This window comes from Calonectris borealis, chromosome 2 (assembly GCF_964195595.1).
Source record: "Calonectris borealis chromosome 2, bCalBor7.hap1.2, whole genome shotgun sequence".
NCBI lineage: Eukaryota > Metazoa > Chordata > Aves > Procellariiformes > Procellariidae > Calonectris > Calonectris borealis.
In genome coordinates this window covers 59,242,524-59,268,713 of record NC_134313.1, presented here as the reverse complement: position 1 = coordinate 59,268,713, position 26,190 = coordinate 59,242,524, and the positions used below count along the sequence as shown (strand labels likewise).

The 26,190-nt window shown below is 40.0% G+C and overlaps 1 protein-coding gene across 1 annotated transcript; it reads right to left on the bottom strand.

The window, feature by feature from the left end:
- Positions 1-2,918: 2,918 nt before the first annotated feature.
- On the bottom strand, positions 2,919-26,145 carry IMPA2 (inositol monophosphatase 2). The gene is made up of 8 exons (XM_075142114.1): positions 25,899-26,145; positions 18,971-19,104; positions 14,489-14,593; positions 13,075-13,120; positions 10,642-10,750; positions 7,004-7,112; positions 6,679-6,830; positions 2,919-5,826 (listed from the first exon to the last, which is right to left on the bottom strand). Exons 1-8 carry the CDS (start codon positions 26,013-26,015, stop codon positions 5,711-5,713), a joined length of 888 nt encoding a protein of 295 aa, XP_074998215.1. The 5' UTR covers positions 26,016-26,145; the 3' UTR covers positions 2,919-5,710.
- Between the last annotated feature and the right edge of the window lie 45 nt (positions 26,146-26,190).

Sequence of the window (26,190 nt, the reverse complement as noted above, 5' to 3'; positions counted from 1 at the left end):
TTCTCAGGAGAACAATGTGTCGCTTATTGCAATGGACAAACAACAGTGATGAATTCCAGTTTTAGTTCCATGTTGTCTGACAGCCTGGCTAATAATGCTTGAATTCATTTCAAAATAGAATAAACCAGTATTTCCACCCTGAATATATCCAATTCACAGTCTCATAAGTGACCATTAACGTCATAGTATTTCGAAGGACTGCTGGTCACTGATACAGCAATAGTGCACTTTCATATATAGTTCTGCTTTCTCAAATAGCTTTAAATTCAAATACCACCATTGCATATTTATGGCTAAAAGAAAAGCACTGTTAAGAGACACAGACCTTTCACACTTAAAGAAGTTTTCAGCTTAATGTGAGAAAGTTTATCCCTTCCCTACTGACCTCTTTAATACCTAACATAATCTTTCTGTGCGAAGAATGTGTCTGCAAGCCTTTTTACCTTAGCAAACATGTCTGAATAAATGTTTTTCTTTCCACTGATTAATACTTTGAATTTGATTGTGACAGGTGGCTGGAGATACAAACGCTCAGAAATTTTAAGATAATTTTTGTGAGCCTTTGCATGAGTAATCTGTAAATAAAAAAACCTATTCTGGTCTCAATTTTCATCTATTACATATATGTATATATAAATAAAATATTTTTGTTCCACCATTCAATTAATACTGAAAAGTAAGACTGCATGGAAGTATATGAATAATAATTTTTTCAAATAGTATTGGCACATATCCATTAGCAGTGATTTTGACTGTAACTGCTAGGGTTTCCTCTCAGGAGGAGGAAAACACTCCTTTTGGAGCTGATTAACGTCCCACGCTGCAAACCGGGCATTGCTGAGCCGGAGGAGGCTTTCCCTCCCTGCGATCAGATAGAAAGTTCTGCCTGTGAAACATGGGTTGGCTATTTTTTTTCTCCTGCAAACAGGTGCAATTCCACTGATTTATCCAATTCATCCCAGTAAGTGTTGGCAAGAAGACTCAGACCTCAATTTTGAATCCGTTTGTTTCAGTGGATTGGGAAGCAATAGTTTTAATGGCTATATTATAAAAATCCTGAGTATTCACTAAAAGAATAAGAGCTTTTAGTAAAACTAAAAGTCAGTAGCTAACTGAAGAAAGCATAGTGTATTAGACTGTGATATTAACGGAGCACACAGTGGTAGTGTGCATAAAAGGTTGCAGAGAATGAATATATAAATGCTGTATATTTGGGTATGCATTGAAGTATTCAGGGTGATTGAATGGATTTCAGTAATTGTATAAAAGCAACTGCAATTAAAGAGCCTTCCGAACATTAATTAATTCTCATACCATCTGTATGAGGTGGGTCTGTCTGTCTATCTTGTTACCAGGCTGCATTGCAGTACATTGTTTGTATGCACGGATTTCATAGCAGTATGCAAGGGAAATAGCACACAATTTTTTGTAACTAAAATAGTCACATTTAGTATGCCGAGATACAGAATTCTGATCCTCTGTGTTGTGAAATACATACCTTCCCATTCTGTGATGAGAAAGGGCACACTTTGATCACCAATCCATTTTACTCTAAAATTCACTGCATAAATATAATGGGCTGTAAAGTACAGAAGTATAAACCCACTATTGTAAGGCATTTTAAAATTAAAACTTGAGGAGCAAAACCCACGGAAATCCAGAGTTAGTGTCAACAGTTATTCCTCTTTTGAATAAAAGTAGTTCTTTTGCTACTTGAACACAGCACGCATATAAAATGCAGTATCCTATAGTGCTATTGTCATGTCTGGTGCATGGATTCAAAGAAAATGGAAATTCCTCTTTCCGCTGTTGGTGAATGATTTGTCACATTCCTTAGTGTTGGGGAGATGTTTTATGAAAGACTTAACTGTAACACACTCTAAAATGGAAACTGCTATAGGAACCATAATTCCAGCTTCTCTACATTTTCAGTCTTGGCGATATAATACTGAAAGGGAGCACATTTTTGTATAAGTTTCCCTACTGGCATAAAGGAAAAAAATAATTTAAGCAGTCTTGGTAGCTCTAGGAAGCTACCCGGAGAAAAGGTGTGGTCTGTGTTAATTTGATATAGTGGCTTAAGTCTTAATGCGTTATTCAAAGATGCCCTTGCACATCTCCTGAGCATACGCTGAAGAGATCCAGCCTTGCTGAGGGAACAGCATAGCTCTAATACTGATAGCAGAATGGCTGGTGGTAAGTGGTGTTTTTATTGCTTTAATTGAAACCATTGCCCACAGGAACGAAATTCTAGATGAAATATGGAGAATACTGCCAATTGGAGAAATTTGTTCCAATACATGCAAATTTTTTAATACTATGAGATTAGCTAGTGTAATAAAAGGGAAAATATCAGTCCTTCGGCACGTATGAAACATGCTGATACCTGTTCTATAAAATCCGACAAGCTCAACAAGACACACTGCGAAGGAATCAGCCACTGACCATTTTCCTGGAGTTTACAGCTATTTCCCTTCTTTATTCTACCAGAAGGCACCATTTGAGACCAGGCCAGCCAGCCTGGAGGTATAAAATGTTCTCCACCAGTGAGCCGGCGAGGGATGCAGACACGAAGCGGGATAGCTCTGGGAAGCTGAGCACCGATTGCTTACAGATGAAGCACTCGCTTTTCAGAGCACAGGCATCTTTGTGCCAGTGTTCAGGGAGAAAATCTTCATCCGTCTTGGATGCCTAATTACAGATGCACTTATGTACTCCGTAATGTATGTAGTGGAAAACATTTGCAGCATTTTACAACAGCTGGTGGGGAAAAGCGTCCACATGTTTAAGCATTTTGGGGGATTTAAGTTTCTGGCTGATGTGCTGCACTAACTGCGTTATGAATGTTCGCGCTCACACGGAGAGCTGCCGGACACGCATGCTGAGCGAAGTTTCATCTGGCTAGGAAGAAAAAACAAAGGGAGGACAAACTCTGATACAGTTTATTTCAGTCAATATGCGTCGTCAAGTGGTTTTAAGGCTGCGCTTTGACAAAAACTTTGAACTGGCGGTAATGTGGCACCATCTGTGAACGGAGCCGTCCTGCCTGCCCCCTCGCTACCCCCTTTGGTGCCTGAAGTCAGCTGCTCGTGGTGGCCAGGGGCTGAATTGGCTTGGGAAAACGATCTGTCTGTAAAATAATCCCCTTTTTGTTTACTGGGGTACTTTACAGGCAGATCACTTCGCTCATCTGGTCCACTGGAAGGGTTCAGAAATGTTTGTACTGGCACACGGGCGGCAGAGGAGGTGGGGGAGAGAGAACTGCTGCTCCACACACACGCTGCCAGTTTAACACACTTGAACTACAGCCCAAATAAAAACCAAAACTGCGTCCCGGGCACAAATGAGAACTTGTGAATGGGTTTCTGCACCTCTCCCTTCCCATGGCTCCCAGCTTCACAAATCGCTGGTGTGTGCCATTGAAGTCGATGCATAGATTTCCTTGCTCTGCCGAGCTCTGGGACGCCAGCGCACACCAGCCCTAACTGGGTCAGAGACTTTCTTTGTACGAGCAGGCTGAGCTGCTGGGAAACCTCGCCGGAGCCACGCAGCAGCTTCTCGCACACGCTCCTCTCCCAGAGCGATGGGGGGACGGGGTGAGGAGGGGGAGCGGACGAAGTGGGGCTGAGCTTCCACCACACTTGATGCCCTGCCAGCATAAGCTTCCTTACGGGGCTTACAGCCACGGCAGAAGCCCAAGTAAAGCCCCGGCTGCTCCCACGGCTGCCGAGGCTAAGCGCCCTGGGATCAGGGCGGTGCCACCGAGCTCCGCATCTGTCACTCGGATCTCCGCCGTGCTCAGAAAGCGGGGGGAGGGCGAATAAGAGACAAGTGAGCCTATTAGTATTTATTATTTGTATTATTATAGCACCTCAGTGCCTAGTCGTGGACCAGAATCGCATCCTATTAGCACTGCGCAAACCCAGAGCCAAAGTACTATAGTCCCTGCCCCAGAGGGCTTACAATCTCTGTTTCCGAACAGGGGGGTACAAAGAGATGGGGGGGGTAAAAGGGAGCCGTGACAAAACGTTGATCACTGTGACGGACAGTTGGTTTTCTGGTAAGAACCATCAGTTCTTAAATGCTTAGTTGGATTTAGACATTCTTCAGACAGTCGATACTTTGTATTTCTCGTGAAAAAAAGCATCAAGAAATCACACAGAATTTAATGTTATATTCAGTGAAAAACATTTTTCATTGCAAGAAACACATGTAAGGTTATTTTTAAAAAATATTGTTTAGTTTGTATGTTCTAAGCAGATATCTGAACACGTTTACAAAGTCTACACATGCAGTGTATAAAAAAAGTTAAAAATTTTTAACTAACTTGCTTTTTTGACTCATTCCTTTATTTAATTTGCGCTCTTGCAAAAAAGAGATACCTTTTAATTCAATTTTTAAAGAAAAAATAGTAGTTTCAACTACTTTTGTGGACACACTTGTATTTTCCGTGTGCTTATGATTTAAAAAATAATCTAAATAGAAATGATCACCTTGGTGGAATTAAAACCAATGCTAGATACAAGGACAGAGAACAACTGTGTATTTAGGAAATCTATGTAACTGATTTTACAGGTTTCTCTGATCAAAAAGTGCGATTACAACTTTGTGCAAGAAGGGCATGTGATTCACAACTTTTTGTATGCATATCTTATGTGCATATTTTTAATAACTTGCCTGTAAGGGGCCAAATCCTGCTGTTCTGCTCAAAGTTTCTCTAAAATCAGCAGCTCCTTGACACTGTGCTCTATTCCACTGGTCTCCTACTGTGTGTCATAGTTAATACTGTGAATAACTCAGTGGAGTTCAATATTCCTGGTTTTAACTATAATTACTCTACGGTATTAAGTATTTGCCAGTTTGAATATCTTACAGAGACCTGTAGGACAGTATGATTTATCCTCATGCAGAGGGATGAAGGGAAACAAGAACTAGCCGGACAGTTTGTAAAGTCATTAAACATTTTCCATGATCAGCTCTGTTATTTGCCATTTGGATAGGCCCCACTGAAATCACGTAAGTAACCTATACTCTTTACCCGAAAATAACTTTCAATATTATCTTTCTTCTATGCATTCTCTAAATTGCTGTAAACATCCAGGATACCCATATATATATACACACACATGGGGGGTGTTTGTGTATACATGCATATACATGTATAGGTGTATATGTATACACACATACACACAGACATACATATATGTACATATACATATATACGGATATATAGCTATGATGTAGTTAGGAAACAATAATGTCATTTTTATTGCATTCTTAAGTATCATAGAACATGGGTATTATAGGCACACATCTTAACTACTCGTTCTTACTACAGTCCTAAAACTCATTTACCTGAGATCTGCATCTGTAAAAATAAAGTTCCATTTTTAGCTGCATGTTACAAAATACTAAATATGAGCCCCACAGATATGAAATTACAACTTAATTTTGAGACTAATTTACTACAAGTAAAATATGCTATCTTATAAAAAAGATACTGCTGAAAGAGATACATATTAAAAAGGAAACACGATTCTTAGAGGTTTAAAAATCTCCCTATGCCTTCCCACATTGTAATAAATTTATAAAAAATATTTGACACAGAAAATCTCCACAGAAAGCATCCTGCTGAAATCACGTACCCTTTAAGCCACCCATCTTGCAAAAGTTTCATAGTTCAGGAGGGCAGACTCCATATTGTAAGTATTTAATTTTCATCATCCCGTCCGTAGTGAATAGTTTGTATTTCCTGAGCTATGAACATAGCCATCTCTCTGGTGCCCGCAGCAACCACTCGGCAGGACATAAGATCCAGAGGTCCCCCTGAGGACAAAAGAATTCATGAGAACTGTCTTACGTGATGTAAAAAGGCAATGTATTCTTAAATATAAACCATGCTGTAACCAGATAGGTTCAGAAACACTGAAACAACTCCATACATAGCTCCTTTTGGGGTGGGAAGGACAACCTAATTCAGCAACTCCTATCTGGAAATCTCTGGCAAAAAGTGATTTCAGAAAATTCTACATACAGTGCCAAATTATGCAACAGAAGCAGCGACTGTCTAGATTTGTTCAGTAGCCACCAACAAATGCAATATTCTCTTCTTTTAGCAACAGGAAGGGGTAGAACAGAAGTTAGTTCAACCAGCATACCCTTCTTCTTAATCCACCGTATCTTTCCACAGTATCCACATATTGGTCACCAGTAAACCATTACCCTGAGATGTGTACCATCTAAATGAATAAAATAATAATCTGGAGACTGTGCTGTCCTTTACTCCCTCTGAGTCACATATGTTCAGACATGTACCTGAGAGTCCTCCTTTCTCGGGAGGCTGTCTCTGCCGGAATCTGTTTAGAGTCTGAGCGTATCTACCAATCTCCTGGGCTAGTTCTTTACTGTAAATCTGATCCTTCAAAGGAATTACTCAAAGTCATGGAAATACAGTTTGACTCAGAAGACCTTTGATGTGATGAAACCCCGGGCTGGAATTACATCAGTGTGTTACGAATAACCAGCCAGAGTCTAGTGGAGAGCACAGACGTTTCTACAGAATACTGCTAGAAATGAGATAGAGCCACAGGAGGAGGACTGTACTGAGCTAACACAAGTTGCCCCAAAATAGCCACTCAGTCCCCAAAAAGTCAATGAAAACAAGGATATTTCACTCACCTGAAGTGTCTATCACAGTACCACCTGCCTCTCTAATAATGACAGTTGCCGCTGCCAAGTCCCAGCAGTGTAACCCAAACTGGTAATAGGCGTCTGCAGCGCCGGATGCCAAATGGCACAGAGCCAGGGTCGAGCTCCCAATGACACGGACCCTAAACCCCGCGAGAAAGGGACACAGTAACATAAAGCAGAAAATGCCTTTGATTTCAACCTGTGTGTCGAGATTGCAAAATGTGCAACGTACGGGGTTTTTTTTGTTTTGTTTGTTTGGTTTTTTAATGACTTCTGGACACAAATGTGAGACATATATTGTAAAATATCTTACCCGTGTGCTTGGGCCTTGAGCAATCTCTCAATGTTTCCAAGGAACAATTTCAAAGTTGCAGGGTCACGTTTTGGACCAATTTCTGTTAAAATTAAGGCCTTCGAGATATCTGCAATGTAGGTAATTGTTTCCATTAATTCAACAGCTTCCAAGTAGATTCTGGAAATTTGTTTTTAAATTAAACACTAATGGACTTTTCACAGAAAAACAATTTTTACGTCCCTTTTTTTACCCAAAACTCTTTCATAAAATAAATGACAACTTTGCATAAAAATTCAAGCAAGACTAGATTCCTCGTATCAAATGGTCTGATCTAAACACACTTTTTAACAAAAGAACAGGAAGACTAAAAACAAGAATGCATTCTTACATTCCTTCTCTTTCCATACGTTGTTTCATTTCATTGACCGGTCAGCTTTTGGCAAATTCACTAACATTAGCAGTCAACGACAAATAATCCAGTGACCTAGTAACTATTAATGATGCTAATCTAATCATGTTTGAAAACAGGATGGTTCTTGAATAGGGACCTTTAATGTAATTTGTTAACAAATGATAAACATTTGGGAATACAGTAAGAGGAAAGAAAAGTTTCTACCTAAATCAGCCGTCACCCAGTAATAGCTCCCTTTCATTCTGACATTTCAAAGACTGAAGACACCTTATGACTGAAAAAAAACCTTTCTTATCACAAACTAAAGCAGTATCTTAATTAATAATAATATATGAATGTTACATTTGTATTGTGTTCAGCAAGGGCAATTCTGACCTACAGCAGACGAGGATATCAGCCTTGTGTACAGTCAAAGGAGAGACTCACAGTGACTTGCAAGGTGTTGAAGTAGTCCTCACGTGAGATCTGAATATTGCTAGTATATAACAAGCATATGCCAACGTAGGTGGAGACGGTTGATCAAATGCCAAGTGTCCCTGCTTCTGCTGTGCCAGCTGAACTCGGAAGCGTTAAAGATATGACAAAACTCAAAGGTTTAGCGGTTGATTACTTACTAACTAGGCTGTGCCCAAGTGTCAGGTGTCACCTTCTGCCCTGGGTTAAAAGGCTAGGCATTCATTCAGATAGGGAATGTCTACCTGGTTGTTACAGCTAATTGTGTGAGTTGAAAATTCTTAGCAGAAGTAGCAAGGAGGTTTTCAAAAGCAAATTAGGCTGGTGTGAGACATCGTTTAATTAAACAGGCTACCAATGAATTTAGTATTGCAGAGGAACATTATGGATTCAAGCAATGCGGTAAATGGTTGGTGAGTAACAGGTATGTAATTAGATTAAAAGTTACAGGGTATCACAAAGCTTAACTGTAGAAACATAGATTTAACAACCGCTTTTTAAATTACTGCATTAAAATACAGAAACACCAATCCAGGCACGCTGCAGGGTATTTGGTGTTTAGCCACCACTGAAAACTCTGGATGGCGAAAGCCTTAGATCTTTTTGCATAACAGACTCAATTTATAATTACAGAACATTTAATGCACGCCTCATTGCTGAAGTGCACCAAGCATTCACACCATACCAGTCATAGCTAGGTCATGACTAAGACAGTTGTTCTTTTGAGTTATTAAATATATTTCTAACGCATAAATGGATCTCTTAAATTTTCATCAAGGCTACAGGTAGAAATTGGATGAAGAGACTAAGGCAAGGAAGAGGGAGGCCTCTGCTTAGGAAAAGGAGCTGGCTGATCACGAGAGTCAATGGGGTTTCAGGAATTCAAGGTACAAGAGAAAATTTACTGACTACTCCTCACTCTGATAGAGGCCAGAAAAATAAGGAGGCTTGGCAGAAGAGATTTAACAGTGATATGGATAGATTTATGAGGAAAAGACCAATTCTGTTGACCACAGAAGATTAAAAGAAGAAAATACACTTACAGTATTAGCACATGTAAGGCCTGAGCTGAATCTAAGCATGAGAAGAAAGTATCGCTCAAGATCAAAGGGAAGAAGGATCCTTCATTTAAGTGTATCCTGACTGCTTGGACTCCATACCAGACCTCTACAAAATTTAGCACTGACAAAGAACAGTGTTTGCCTGGACTGTGATTTCAAATGATTAAATCTGAACAATGAATGTATAGTGTAGATCGATGTTATATAACAGTCACATTTCCTGAAAACAAAAGGCATGAAGTAACATGACAGCCTAGATCTCCAACACATCATGCATTGTGAAGGCTACTTGAGCTCCAGTGGTAGGTACAGGGAAACACACTCTCTGTTCCAGGGTAGGTTTATTTCACTGAAGCCACAGTCCTTACAGGAAAAGAGCAACTGTGATTTTATACCCTTAAAACATCAATAGAAGTGAGACTAAAAAAGATCCATCTTCACTGATGAAATTACCCACCACCAAATGATATCTCTCGAAACAAAGGAAAATTTCAAAGCATTCGGAAGGGCAGAATCCACTACCCTTGCTATATTCTAGACACCCACATAGACTGGATATCCAGAGAAAGGAGGACAAAAGTTGCATGTGCCAAAATTGTTCCTTGCTCAGCTGGAAACCAGAACTCTCTGGCTGCAAAAGCGAGCGAGGCCATTTCAAGAGTGGCTCAGCCAGTCCAACTGGGAGCACCCTTAGTTTTTCCTAATAGTCTCTGCCAGCGTGAGCTTTTGTGAAATATGAGATATTCAAGCACTGATAAAAATGTGATGTATAATCAAGGATTAAAATCTTAGGGGACACTGACTTTACAATTTGCTCCATCTCTCCAAATAGGGAGACCCCAGCTCACTATTAATTTAGGTGAATAGCCAAACTTCCCAAATTTCAGGGAAGTTTTGATGCAGGGTCTACTTGAGGCACTACAACAAATCTGTATGTTAAATTGATTGAATTTACTATGTTTCAAGTTCATTAAATCTCTTTTTGGAGTGAAATTTTTACCATCTCCTGTGTACAATGATGTACATTTTTGGCACATGTCTACTTCTGTCTACAACTGAGTGTTATGTTCTCCTCTGCATTTTGATTGATTAAAAGAAAACTTCTCTACACACATCTGATCATTGTTATCTATTAGCATTAGGTAAACAGACAGATCTATGACTTGGTTTACCAATAAAAGAATTCCATTAAAGTGTTTGACTAAGTGTTGCTAGCTATTTGTATGTTGAAACACACCTCACACACAAGAGCAAGCTGTTAAAGAACCCCTAGTGAAGCATGCATCCTTTAGTTTACTTTACTGTTAGCATGTATGCCTACAGACATAATACACTTTATGACGTACAAGTTTCTTGGAAAATAAGTGCATAATGGCCACCATAGTACTCTGAATTTGATTCACCATTCCCATTGCATCTTGCTCATAAAAAGTTATGCCAGTGTACAGCTGGTGAATGAAACTGGTGAATCTACTCATTCTTCCTTATTTTAAACAATGGTTATGAAGCAAAATAATTTAAATAGTTCATATTCAGATGTACATTTTAAAAATAAAATGAGGAAAGTTGTGATTTTTCAGAAAAAAACAAACACATAACAACAAAATTATCATGCAGGTGAAATACTTTCCATCAGGATAATGATGTTCATTATCCTAATGACGATTTGCAACAACTCTGAAACAAAATTAACATATTCCTTTTAGAGTTCTAACAAAATCTAGACCAACCTGTCTCTTTTGATACCTGAAGCCTTTTGTCATTACAAAATGCCCCTTGACCTCTTCTACCAGTGTATAATCGTTCTTCAGTGCAGTGGTAAATTACACCAAATTCAAGCTTTAAGATTTTGAAAAGGAAAGAAATGAATGCAACTCAAATTACTCATCATAAATATAAACATCTACTAATGGCAGAAAGATCAGCAATATTTTAATTGGTACATGTAATCAAAGATTATATTGATGCTAATAAACTGGAATAATTTTACTATTACTGTGATATTGAGATATAGGTCATATAAAATTCAGTTTATAAAGAGAAGTCAATGCAGATCTTCTAAACTCTTACTTGCAGCTTGTTTGTGTTCACATTAGAATGGATTAAATGCTAAGTTGATTTCAAATTCAATTGTATGTTTTTATTGAAAGTATGCAAGTCCTCTTTGCTTTACTTTCAGTGGTGAGCAGTTACACCTAGAAGCAATCCCCCTGACTTCGGCTGGACCCTGAAGACTTGCAGCCCCAAATACATAGATATGATCAGTCAGGCATCCAAACTCCGAAGTCACGGCACACTGTTTATTAACAGTGGGTGTTTTTATATGCACTTTACCTTTCATGATGCATCTAATTTGCCCACCTTTTCAACCAACGTAGTACACTCCAGTCACTTGTTCAAACGTTTCTCTGCAAAATCCTTTTGTTTACACATAAAAGTGAGAATCTCATGAAGTCACTCGACTCCAAGAGGAGGAGTTTGAAGAGAAATACCAAATATTGTGACCCTCAATGAAAGCTTGAGAATGAGCAACACTGGAATTTTTGTGGGAGTATCTGTTTACCAATGAGAAGAGGGTCAGAATTTGACCCTTGATTTAAACCCAAGGTATTTAATATTTTCATTACTTTAATAGTTTTCACCAAAAGATTTTAAAGCACTTTGCAAACTTCAACGATCAGCTCCTAAAATTACCCCTAGATTAAGTACTATTAGCAATATTTTATTTAAGGGTGGACAGATACACAAAAATTAAGTGACTTGCCCAAGGTCACAGAAGAAGTTGGTAACAAGGTCAAGAAAACATCTCAGATGTTCTAGACTCCAAATCTTTTCCTGCTGCCCTCCTCCATTCAATGTGAATAATCATCGGTGTTCATCAGAGACTATTCAAAGAGAATAGGCTGTCCTCACTCCCTACCCTGAGGTCCCATCTAAACCAAGGTTTTTTTTGAGGAACACAATATTAATAGACGCTTTCCCTGAAGACATCTGCAGGAATTTCTTCAGTACTGTTCAAGGCCTACATTCAGGCCAGTTCCCCTGTGTGTACTTTGGCTCCTTTTCAGCTTACTACTTTTTTCTGCTTTTCCCATTTGTTTACTGAGGGAGATTTAACATCATTCTTTATTTTTGTTTCAGCTTTGTTTAGTTTACATAACCCAAAATATGCAGCATCAAAATCACGATGGTGTTCTAGAAAACATAAATATTAGAGAAAGCTGTCTGGTAATAATATGTAGTATTCAAAAGGACCTTTGGGAATGAATAAACTTCAGAAAGGCATGGAGGTATGGAAGTGTTTCTCTGCAGTTTCCATGTTTGAAAAGTCTAACTAGAGAAGTACACAACATTATTCTGTTTAAATCAGTAAGAGCCACTAGCACATCTGAAAACTATGTTGTTATTGCACAGAACTCTTGCTGGCTTCACTTACAGCTATACATATATTTAAGATCGTGGAATTAGGCTGAAAGAGGCACATTCCTTGGCAATTTGAATAGCTATTTCTTCTGTATAGATCAAATTGTAAACCGGCAACAGCTGGAGAAAAGGCACTAGGCATGAATGAGTATAGCTAGGAAACTCAAAACGGCACATATGAAGGCTAGGTACTTCCCCCCCACCACCCCGTAATCAAGCTCTCATGCTGGAAATATAGTTATTTTACTATGTTAAGAAAACCACAAAGGCAGATTAAATGAACTAGGCCCATAATTTTGCACTCTTCATAGAACTCAGTTCTGAACTGCCTCATAGCAGCAGTTAGCTTTCACAGATACTGCTAGCAGGAAAGAAGCAATAATAATAACAACACTGGGAGATGTGTTTAAATTATGAATAGGCAGCACTATATTTAACTCATTATGGTTTTGTCTTACAAAACCTTGCTCACACCAGTACTCCCTTTTTCCCCCACATAAATCCTATAATATTTATAATAATTTGGAAGAATTGCCTTGTAATAGCCAGTTTGTGTAAGTAAGTTTTGCAGGACTATGATTTTAGACTAGTAGAGTATGATCAAATGCATTTAAAAAGCGTGGAAAAACCTGAGTAGTGGCTGATTTTTTTAAAAAAAATTGTTTTATTTAAAGTTCACGCATGGTTTTGAGGCTTCTAACCAGCTCTCAGGTACCCATCTTAAAGAACATACTTCATACCTCTTTGTTAACAGCAAATCCAATGCTCACTGCCACTGTTGGAAATCTGTGAAAAATAAGAAATTGAGTATTATTGATGAAAAATCTCTCAACTTACTCCTTATGCAACTCCCTTAGGCAACAAAACCCCACATGGAGCTCTGTGATTTTACTTGTGTCAAAATGCTCTTGACATTGTACTGTTTCTCCTTTGTCAGCCTCTTAAACTTTGTCAGTTCCTTTAAAAACGTAATTTAATATTGGAGAAGGCAAGAAATAAACACATGAAGATATCAGGATTTTTATACTAACTGTGTTGTATATTTTAGTGATCTTTTTGCTTTAGTGTAATTGAATTATGCAGTATAAAATCATTAATGTTGTTACAACAAGCCATCACTTTTAAGAGCACATTTTGTTCAAGTTCAAGCATCTGAGACAGCAATTAAGTAGCATAGAGATACCTTGCTGCTGACATCAACACAAGGAGAAACCAGTTCCTCTACCCTCTGTTTTGTCAAAGTGATGATCATGTATTTAATTGGGGCCTTTTGACTAAAGTATAATTATTGCATTTTAAACAATGAAATAAATTCATTTCTTCAAAACACATTTTAAAAAGGGCTGTAAGCAAAGGTCCAGAAGATATTGCTAGAAAGAGAAAATTTAACTTAATTGCATGAAACACCAGGACATGACACCCCTCCCTTGAATTCTATGTAATTCCACCAAAAGTCAAGGAAATGCCTTTTTTTTTAATGATAACTGCAGTTATGTTAAGTCACTAACTATAAGGCAGAACATATTTAAGGTTTTAAGTAAGAAGTATTATGAATAGTCATTAGTTTACAACTCCTAGCACTCAAACGATGAATTAAACTTTTGCATTTTTGCAGTAACGATCCCTAGATTTCTTTTTGCAGAGAGGTATTATAGAAATTTAAAACCAGTATCTATGTACAACTTAGTTTTCAGTTCTGCTCTACATATATGCAATGGTTGTACTTCCCAGGAAAAACGAAGCATTTGTATTTGAAAGGGAGAAAACACCACTACTAAAAGGAATGTGTAACAACCACATAAGGAGTTAGGCCAAGTGTCATCATAGCGCAGCCTTGTTCCTCCAGTTCAGCTCAAGTCTCTGCACGTTAATGTGCGGTTATATATAAACGAGCTGTGAGTCAAGAGCTTTGGGTCATTAAGCAATCAGCAGAAACTTTAGCTTACCTTTAGATAACAGTATAGAGCTCTCTCCAGCACAAACACACACTCCCTCAGATACACTACGTGAGGTACGAAAAGATAAAGGGATGACTCCTACTTATGAGTCAAAGGAACAAATCTACCAGAGTAAAACACCTTTAAGTGGAAGGGAGGATTTGTGAGAAGCTACATTTTGCTTTTTTATGTATTTCCCAGTTCACTGTCCACTTACCTGTGCACAAAGTTGCACGTTCCATCAACAGGGTCAATAATCCAGGTCGGACTGTCAGTGAGGACACATTTTGAACCAGCAGCAGTGGATTCTTCTGCAATAAACCTGCATTTGGTGTGGATTAAAACAAATGTCCCAGAAAATTGGCTTAGATATGTGACTTGGAAAGTCAAGCTCATTTATATATGCATAAAATTTTTGTATAAATGTACATGTATGTATAAACACACATATTGCTTTTTTCAGTTGGGAATGGGGAACTTTCATAGAAACTTTGAAGGACAGTTCTCACATTTATAGCATACTATTTTAGATGGTAAAAAGAACTCCATTTATGTTCACTTTTCCAATATACCATTAAGAAAGTCATGCAAATGAATGCAAAAATGGATCTGAATTGGCATCCCTAGAATTCTAGAAGTTTTTTTTATGCAGAATGTAATTTTATGGGTTAGGCCTGTCTCTTGCAATAAGTAATATAAACTGCAAACTGTAGCTGCTTCTTTTTTGCAGTCAAATTCAGTCAGCAGGAAATAATGCACTCTTAGAAAATCCACAATCTCACTCCTACTTGAATTTTTTACAGTAGTCTGACTCAGGAAATTAAAAGGTTTACAAAGCTGAACTTTCTTTTTCCCATGACCCAGAGAAAATCAACAAATTAATTTTTTTGTTTGTTGTTTGGATGCACAAGGCACACATTGAAATCCGAGCTCATCTTCTGCTCTGTTGTTCTGTCCCAATTTCTTCTAGTAGATATGCTTTTTTTTCCCCCTCCTTTTTCCCTGGGAAACATCCAGTTCTGGCACATTTCCTGCTGACCTTAATTATCCCTGCTCTCCCATAAACTGCTCAGGGTCTGTTTCTGTACGTGTTGTGCAGGTGCTACTCTCACAGATTTGAATAACGTCCTGTATGTACAGAAGGTGCAGAATCAGACTGCTAGTACTGAATCTTGCTTTTGGTTTCACATTCGAACAACTGGTAGTGGTATTCAGAGCTCCTGCAAATGCTTGAAGATGAAAGAGCTTCTCTTGAAGACACAAAGAGAAAAAAAATGGATAAAATAAAGAGAAAATGTCTTTTGTAGCAGCTATTTTCTTTTGTGCCCTCAACATGTGCTGCACGACACCTTGTAATGCTTGCAACCACGAGCTTAAAATGTTCTGCAGATAGCACAGGAGGAGACTTCTTGAATTTTCCAAATGCTACTTTGCCTTTTCCTCAGTAGAAAGGGACTATTTTGATGGCACTATGGGCCCCCAGTTGGTATGAAGAGGGAATTAGGAAGTGTTTGTTACTATTTTCATCCCCATTAAAGATAACAGCTGAAGGACGAAGTGTTAGTGTGTAACTGAGAAATGAGAGAGACTTGAACAAGTGTTTGGAATTCTCAGTCAACATAACACTTTGCAGACTCCTTGCTCTAAATATTCCATTATTTTGTCTGTTGGTGCTGTATCATTTGACTTTTGCTTTTACAAATCTTGTAATTAGCACCTAAACCCAACCATACGCTTTGGCTGTGCTGCTGGCTGCAGAGGAAGCTCATCTTCTTCCAGATGGAGCACCCTCACATCCCATCTCAGACTGTCCATCTTCTCCATAAATTATGCCTCTGCTTCAACCCTCTGCCAGCTCCCCCAGCCAGAGCCTGAACTGTAGCCGTTGTCTTGCCAGTCAAAGAAGGGTGAAATGGGAACCTCTTTAAAGACAAGAGTATTTCTGTGTAAGGTGTTTTGCCCTCAAGTATCCTAAGTCTTTCCCTTGCCTTTTCCTTACAGCAGGGTGCGACGCTGCAGTCCTCACATACAGAAATGCTAAGGTGAAGCCGGGGCACAGCAGTGCCATTGATAAAGTCTTGATGTCCAAGAACAATTCTTCCAAAATGGATGTAGGACAAATCAGGTGCACATTTTATGAAATTTGGGCTAATAAGTTAAAATAAGCCCCTTTCTGTTATACAGTACTGGGTACCGGTAACATCAGATGTGTTGCTCTATATTTGAGCGTGGCGCTCTGTCCTGTGAAAACATGAAAACTAAGCAAAACATTCAGCCTGAAGTACTGGAGACCAAATTTTAGGAACAGCTTGAGAAGTGGGAAGGGTAGCTATCTTATTACAGTAGTTAATTTAATATGCCAGCCTGCCAGCTCTGTTGACTTCTCTTCAAATCTGGATTAAAGTTTCCTCCCACTGAAAATGAGTCCAGTAATTTTAGCCTAGCCTTAGTGGACATCTGTTCATACCGCAGTGCCACTCTGAAATTCATTGCTGGAACAGCAGGGGAACTGCAGCACAGCATAAACTGCAGCAGGAGTGATACCCAGTCAAGTGCAGGAGGTTCAAACTGGGGCTATCCCTCACCTATCTCCTTCTGGGGGCCTGAGGGCAGAAAGCCAGGCAGCTAGAGCTGGATGTCACCCTCCGTAATGGCTGTGTCCTGATTTTAATGTCTACAGGATTAAGGCGACAATTAAAACAAAAGATGACAATTTGTGCAACAGTAACACAGGAGCCCCTGATATTCTGGCTGTGCTTACCCACAACTCAAAGATCTACCGGAAAAAAAATCCTTTTGAAAAGACTTGCTTGGAGCATGTCAAAGTACCAAAGAGTGGGCAAAGATGAAAACTTGGGTGAAGCACGAATGAGGATGATACGTATCACTTAGCCAAGCAGAGAGAAGAAGAAAGAAACATGGGACAGAATTACCTTTTTGACAGGTTTTCCTGATATTTCTCTTTACTTCTGAGTACATTTCCAGTATCTCAAGACTCATCACTGCCACAGTGCAAATGGCACAGATTCTAATGAGATCCCTTTTAATTTTTCTAACTCCTAAGGTACATTTTTTGATTCAGAGAATGTAGGAATCAAGATGATTTAAGAGAAAAAGAAATAACAGAAATCTTCAGTGACGCTTTCAACAGCCAGATTAGGCGACAGGCTGAACACAATTTAAATGATCTTTTAATGTTTTCACTGCACATTAATTTAAACCTTGATTGCTACTGTAGACTCCTCATTGCAAGTGTTTTAATCTAGTCTAGTTAAATCTAGTTTTAATCTGTTGTTTAATCTAAATGCATTCACTGTCTGAACCACAACCAACAACCAATATCAGCAAAAAATAATTGTCTTGAAAAAATGGCAATTCCTTCATTTGCTTATAAAGTCAGAAGTTAACTGTACAGAGTTAATAAAGTCAGAGATTTTTCAGTTCCTAGGTCTCTGTTGACCTTACAACTTTTGTTCCCATTCTGAGTAACTCGAGTGCTTCTGATGATTCTCATTTTATGTGAAATGTGTGTGTTTTATGTTCTCTGCCAGACTGTTCAAGAAGAAAAAAAAAACAACATAAGAGTGGAGATGAGAAAAGAGCAGAGCCAGCAATAGTAGAAGGAATATTACACAAATAATAGGCTTGTAAAGCCTGGCACTCTCTTGAGAATTGCAGCCAAGAACCACATGTTATGTGTACAGTACTGCTTCAATATGTGATCACATACAACATGTATTTAGGAAGGCATATTTAGTATATAATGTTCTTTCTACTCCTTCTTACGGCGTTTTTTTTCCCAGCAGCACCACCAACAATCAGATTAGTAGCTGAGCCCTCCAGACTTTCATCTTTGTTGATTTCTGCGCAGCGCTGGAGTGCAAGGCTCATCTCCATTAGAGATGCACACAGTTAGAAGGAAGTCATACAGTATTTAAGGGATACACAGGCTCTGCCCTGGCTCTGCAGGAAGATGAATTTTATCCTTATGGACTGAAGTCAAATGTGGAAATCAATTGCAGAGTCTCTGCATCAAACCAAACCCGGCCAACTAATACAAAACCTCTCTCTAATCTGTGCATGTGCTAGGAGTTGTTATTTTCAAATTGACCGTAATAATTCAAGGGGAGTCAACAATCTGATCTATTTTTAAATACAGTAATTTATATCCTGTTTATGCATGCACATCAAATGATGATAAACAACCCTGCTTGTCACTGATTTTAGGATTCTACACAACACAAGGTAAATGTGATTAAATACGATACTTGTCCTGATCTGGCAAATGCTTATGAGTGATGGCAAAAGAAAGTGAAGGAAAGGTCTGCAGGATGGGACCTTTGCTACCATTATTTTCAGCTATATTTTAATAGATAGCATAATTCTTATATAATAGAGAACAGATCAGTATCCTGAAAATCATGGAAAGTCATATGAAACCTTCATACATAATGTCCCTACAGAGGAAACATTACTATTAAATACATATATTAAGAAACATAACTATTAGAAAATATAAGGTACTAAGTATAGGGAAGTGGTACTTTTTTAAAAAGGAGTCCTATGAAAGTGTCCAACAGCAATAGGTTAATATGTAAGAGAGAGATATAGACTTTTAAAATTACCTTTAAATGCCAGTCAGATATACAGCTCTTAAAGGAAAAAAGACCATTGATAGTTTCTTTCTATAGGCACTCACCTGTGGGAGGGAAACTTCTCTTTCAGAACAGAAATAATTAAATTTTCCACAAAATGATCAGTTTCTGTCACTAGATCTGCTGCAGATGTCTTTGTGGACACTTGTTTTTCCTCTGTTAGAGCTTTCCTAATAATCTGAAACAGAAATTCACAAATCAGATTTGTTGGCCATTCACCCCGTGCACACTAAAATAATATATTTACTGAAAAATTACAGCTAATCCTGAAAAACAACTCTACCAGAGCCTGTTTTAATTCTTCTGACTAAATATCCTTCTGAGATAATAAGTAGTCTCTGGGAACACGGCATTCTGAATCACTCCGCAAGAACCTCTTTCAACAGTTCAGAAATGCATCGGTGAATGAGATGCAACTAATGGAATAGAAGGATGATGGTAGTCACCACATTTTAGGAAATTACAGAAAATACACCTAAGAAGGAGCCTTGAGGCTCAGGGATTTTTCACGAAACCCCTTTTTCTTTTTTTTTTAATTTACAAGGCCAATATCCCACTGCTCTTTTACTTCAAAAAGCATGCAATAAGGCAAACCCCATTGGTTTCTTTCTTTCCCAACAAAGTCACACAAAGTTTATTTTTTCTTGTGGAGATGGGTTTTTGGAACTTCAAGTGCTGACCACCCACTAGTTCGCAAAGAATTGCTATATATTTAACAAAAACAAAAATTTAGACTTTTCCCCAGATATGGAACCAGTGATCTAACCCTGGATTATCTTCTGGAAAAGTCTTTATCTCCTTTTCAAGGCTTTTACTGTTAGAAACTGTAGAACTAAACCACATCAAGTGCAAATGCACATATGGGAAAACAGTTAATAAAAGCTTTTCCCCAATTTTCCCATTTTCTTTCTGTTTTTTTCCACTCCTTCACTAACAAGAAAAATAAGGAGGCAGGATGATAATGCTCAATTTGCAGAATGAGCTGACTTATTTTTTAATCAGTGAAAATGATAAACTATTTGAAATTAGGACAACCAAAACAAAGTAAAAATTACGCACCATTTATTTGTATAGAATTATATTAACTAAAACCAGCACCAACAAGACCAATATCCCAAGTCCCTTCTAAAACTTATGTATTTCAATTGTTTAACTAAATTTCCATTGATCAAAATATTTTAAAACCATCTAAAGAGAAGTGTTTGATGACCAAAGAAAACAGTTCTGCTGTATTATGCATTGGAAAGGGAACCAGCAACTCCCAAATTTCAGTCTCACCTCTTGGTTTTTGTAGTATGAAATACTACGTTTGAAGGGTGTGCTCATTGTTCTGACAAGTAATGGATATTGCTGACTGTTGCCTTAGTACGGAAGGTATCTGGACTAATGTTTCTGTTTCATGAGCTGTAAAACATTAGTTATGCCTATTTACTGAGCTCGTGAGGGTAGGTTAATACTTTTTGGTTTGAGATGTTGCTAAAGTTCATTATTGTATATCAAAATATTAACCACACTTAATCTTTTTATTCCATGCCCTGCATGGTTTTCTTGATAGCTTTACCATAGAGGCATAAAAGCGCAGTTCTAGGAATGCCCTTGGGCTCCTCTTCTGTCCAAAGCAAAATCCAAAACACTCCAACCATCTCAGCTGTGTATTCTAAAAAACTGCTGAAGCCTTTTATTTAAATTGTTCTTTACTTTTAGATTGCCTTTGTATAAGTAAATGCTTAGAATTGGGCTCAGAACTGCACGTAGTCAAATAGATGAGGAATACTACTTCTCATTTCTTGCCTTAAATGCTCCTTTCAGTAGAGAAGATTTGAATTTCTTTTTAGCAGTGCCACGTTCTTGACTCTTACTCAATTTTAATACATAGTGGATTGATTTTTGCAGCCGTCTAAATCAGTATGTGCCACCGCTCAGCAGGGGAGTGAGATCACACCTGCGTCTTGCTGCAAAAAGAGCGGAGGTGAAAGCTCTCTCCTGTGGACGTGCTCTGCAATCGGTTGCTTTTCATCATGTGCTCTGGCACTTGATCTCTCCTTTTTGAATACAATCCTTTGCACCCCTCATCACTGAATTTAATATTTTTCATTTCTGATCCTTTTTCCAGTTGTTCATGACCATTTTTAACTTGATTCCTGTCCTTCAAAATGCTCACCATTCCTCTCACTTTGATCTCTTTGTGGGTTTTATATGCGGGCTGGTATATACTCTGTCATTCAAGTCCTTCATAAAATACTGAACATTTATCAGGTCCAAAACTGGAGTTTTGCAGGATCCTACTTGGTATATTTCACCAATATGACAGCCATTAAAAATGCCCTGGTTTCCCAGAGGGTTCTGTAGTAGCCTGATGGTAACCAGATTCATAATGCCCTTACATGGAAATTACATGGAAAAATTCTTATCAAAAGCTTTTCTTAAAATTCACCACTTCTGTAACTTCTCCTATTGCCCCGTAGCTCTCTGTCAGCAGGAGGTGGTTAGACTGGCTGATGTGCCCGCCGTCAAACAAAACCCACCCTGCTCGTTTCTCTGGTGACCTGCATGTGCCAACCTGAGGCTCCAGTCACTTTGAACAGCCAAGGGTGTGACTCTGATAGGAGGTGGTGGCCGAGAGCCTTCTCGCCCATCTCCTCCTCAAGCCATGCAGGCCCATGCCGAGGGGTTGTGACACACATTACTCAGCCCTGCAATGGACTGCTTCTCCCCACCTCTTGTGCAACCGGTGTGTTGGGGGGAGAGCAGGAGAGAAGTCATGGTGCTGTGCTGAAGTCACCAGCCACAAATGGGCACCCCATCTGTATTAGCTCACCCGCAGTACCAGGCGATGCCGCAGGATGGACAGGTCCCTGCTAATTGTCTGCCTCTTACAGAGTGTCTGACAAAAGGTACTCATATGCATTCGCATCAGCTTGTACAGGTATGCAGTCCAAGCCAGAGTCCCACACAAAGATCATGTTCCCTGCATCATTGATGAAACAGCTTTTATTCTTCACAATTTGTCAAATAGCTCAGAGCGGTCCAAAATTCAACTTATGGTGAATAATCCCTAAAAATCATCTGCCTACAAAGAGTGTTAGTGCCTGGTGCTTCAGAGTACTTCGAGAGCATCACTCAGCTCCTCTCCTTGTGGAAGCCTTACGATAAGGTTTGTAGATACCTACTGCAATTGTCTGGTCTTCCCAGCTGGGTGTGGAGTTCCATAAAAGTCTCTCTCCAGGTAACAGGCAGCAGGTAAGTGGAAGACCAAAGGAACTACAGGCTGATGAAATGAAAACAGCTGATTGCTCCTTATCACTGTTGTGCAATGAAACTAGCAACCAAGATGCTGTATTTTGGCTGTAAATGTATTTTACTAGGCTTTACCACTGTATTCTAGGTTGCCCCTAGATTATGGAGATTTTACAGCAATTTCTAAGCAGCTGATTTTTGGGAGTGTGGTTATTTAGAGCAGAGTCACTTAACACTTTTAGCCCATGCTGCCCCTCTAATAAAGAATTGGCTAGATCTTATCCTAATACCCTGCTTGGGAGCATTTGGGGGTTATGCAAAGCGAGGGACATTTACACCAGTACATGCATGAAGACCACATCACAGAGCAAGACCCAGCTCCCTTACTCATTTGCCACGGAGCAGGGGAAATGGAGCCACAAGGGCTCAGTGCAGTCATGGTCCTGGACTCTTCCTTTCCTAACACCTTTGTGACATTAACTCATACAAAGAAGAATGAAGAGGACAGAGGGCTAAGATGCCTTCTCCCCCAGTATGTGCCAGGAGAGCCATCTACAGTGAGGTGCTTGTGTTAGATATTTCATCTCACCATACTGCTTGTACTCACCACACACTTCTGGGAGCTCCAAGATGGATTTACTTGCTTGCAATACTGTCCTGAAATATTTGCTAACTGGTAAAATCAAACATCTAGATAAAAAGCATAACTACCTGCAAATAATTTAGGAAATACCAATCTGGTTTGCTAAGAAATCTGTCCATGTTCCACAGAAAATAGCTTAACAATATCCCCTGGGAGCAAATACAGGGGGAAAAAATCTTGGCTTTTTAGAATATCAGTGGAAATTTTGCCTTTTTTTAGTGGGATTCTGCTAGGTCTCTTATGCTTCATAAAATAATTTTCTGACAAAAAAAAAGAGGGGAAAAAAAAGAAGTAGTTTGTTGAAGTGCTTCTAGTCTCAGTTTCTTAGACTTGTTTTCACCTGGATGCACGTCTACTCATTTTGGTGAAGTTTCTCTAACTGTAATTGCAGAGAACTGTGCAAATATTACTCAGTGCTCTCAATAGAATCAAAATGCAGAAACTAGTTGTGCCTGCTTTTCTTTAGCAAAAAGTCGTATTAAGCCAACAGGCGTACTCTCATGAACATAGCAAGCAGAGTTTACTCACAGAAAAAGCTGAAGAGATGTTTGAAAAAGTGCAGTTATATGTGGTCTTACAGAGCGAATTAGACATAATTTTAATGCAGGTCAATTACAGAGATTACAAAACCATGGCTATTCTCATTATGAAATAGCAACATATATTAAATGAGAGCCTGTGATATTTCATAAAAGTAATGGAACTAAGTAACAGGACGGGCAAGAGAGACAATGATTTTAACCTGGGAATAGAAGTTACTCCAGCAACATCACTTTTGACACATATTCAAGCGATCATTTCTTTATCGGCCTTTTAAGTTTAGAAGAAACTATTCCAGAGCATAGATGCCTATCTGTTGGAAAGAAGATATATTTTACTTATACTCATGAAACATGATGCAATGTAAACCAAATGGTCGTGTAAGCCAAAAGGGGAGACCAGGAAACTATTACTGGCTAACTTCTCCTAGAAATCCAAAATCTTGACTTGCATGCCTTTCTTCGGGTTGGCCTCTGCACCAAGACTCTTTCAGACACTTTCCAATGATTCCAAGCCTTCCTAACCTGCCACGGACCTGGGAAATGGAGGGCCTTAAAAGAAAGGCTGGAGGGCCTTAAAAGAAAGGCAAAATTTCATGCAGGGATGGATTTCCGGAGAAACAGAGAGTGCAAGCAGATTTCTGGAGATGGAGGTGAAGGTGGAGAGGTCTGAGGGCTGGGAAGAAAGGCAGAAGAAACAGATGAACTTGACCAGTGGAATTGACTATTTTTGGTGACCAAAATAAAACTCAATTTTATCAGTCAATTTTCAACAAAAATCCAGTCCCATCAAACCTATGTTGCACTGCATTTGGTGTTCTTATCTCTAGCTTCTTTTGGGAATAGCTGGAAGGGGATTGACATTTAAGTAAAAGATACAGCCCTATCTGCACCTTTTCTCCCACAAGGATCTCTGATGGTTTTCGTAATGAAAAACATTCCTTAACATTACAAAGTTAATAGAAACCCTAACCAGTTTCAAAGTCCTACTTAAACAAAATCCTTGACTGGTTTAAATTTGGCCTGCCAAGGAATCGGCCATTTCCTGCTAGTTGCAAGGCAGCGATGGCAAACTGCGAACTAAAAAGATGCAAGGATTAATCTTCTGCAATGTTTACTTCTTCCAGGAAAAGGTACTCAGCTGCGATCTTCTGGACAATTAAAATGGCTGGAGATGGTTACGGCTGTCTTCACAAATTGATATTTTGAGAAATAAGGTGTGGAAGCTTGAGCAAGTCATGAGAGCCTCTCTTGTGAAATGGCTGGCAGAATGAGTATGCTGGAGAAACTGCCGTTTGGAGAGTCTGTGAGAGCATGACCTGTCATCCTGATTTGGATTATCCATTTATTCTTTGTATTATTGAAACAAGTCTCCTCTCCTCTGGCATTCTGTTCAGCTTTGTCTGTCTTCTACTAAGGAGAAAATACGCTTAATAACACATACTAAGGAAAAGTTACAGGTCCTGGACTCAAGATAGAAAAGGGGGTTCCTTAAATCATAGTGTACAGGTACAACATGTGTTTCAAAATACAGTAGAATGGAAGCAGAAGAGAAATACATGTTGCTGAGGTTTGTGTTTTACCCAATTTCTCATCAGAACAATCTGCTGATCCCACTTATTGGCTCTGTTAGAGTCGGTGGAAGTCTTGCTGCTGCACACAGTGGGGCCAGGATGTCTCCTGAGATGACTAACCTTCTGCTGTGTCGAAACACAGATCTTAAATAAGCTACCGTAGATCTTCGCAGAGCCACTGCTGATTTATCTCTAACAAGTGAATTTCAGTCACTCTGAAGACACTGGTGTAACAAGAAGACAAAACCTCCCTGACACGACTATTTTTCTCTGCACAAGCTGCTAAAAAACAAATGCTGGTATTGTAATGGGTAAATGGGTAAATACACAATATTCTGGATAAATGCACAAAGGCATAAACCCTCAGCTGTACCTGAATTCAACCTTAGCATCACAGCATGCTCCAAAACATTGCAGTAGCAGAATAAACACTCGGTGTATATTTGAAAAAGTTACTAAGGCACCTTCACACTGACAAATGTTTCCACCTCATTTTTTTTTTAAATTAAATAAAAATACTCCCAGTCACAAAATAAATCTGCTTTCACCCGAAGCGCCTCCTGGCCCTGACGCTACTGCAGCGGCCGAGGGAAGCGGCCCCCGAGGGAAGCGGCCCCGCTGCCGCCACCCCTCCCGCTGCCGAGGCAAGCGGCCGCGGGCTCCGGCGGCGGCCCGCCTGAGCGGGGCACAGCCCGGCCGAGCGGCTGCCGAGCCCTGCCGCCCTCCTCCTCCTCCTCCCCAGCTCTGCCGCACCACCCCAGTGCCCACACGGCCTTTCCTCAGAACGACCGGCTCCTTTTTTTTTTTTTTTTTTTTTTTTCAATTTAGAAGCGCACCCGGTACAACCGCCCGGGAGAAGGATGCTCCAGCCGCGGGGCAGCCCTACCCGCGCTCCCCGGGCCCCTCCGCGGCCCCGTCCCGCCGCCGGGCAGCGTCCCGGAGCGCAGCGGAGCGGGGCTGGCCGCGGCGCGGCTCTCACCTGCCCGGCGCGGAGCGCCAGCTGCACCGCCACCTCCGCGCATTCCTTCCAGGGGTCCCCGCCGCCACCGGCCGCCGCCGCCCCCCCTTCCTCCTCCTCCTCCTCGCACGGCTTCATAGCGGCGGCGGCGGCTCCGCTGCCCGGGGCAGGGCCGGGGGGCGCGGGGGGCCCGGCTCCCCGCCGAGGAGCGGCCGCGGAGGAGCGTGTCCAGCGCGCACACCGCCGCCCTCCCGCCCGCCCGCTGCGCCGCGGCGGCCGCTGTCACTCCGCGCTCCGGAACCGCCCCGCCGAG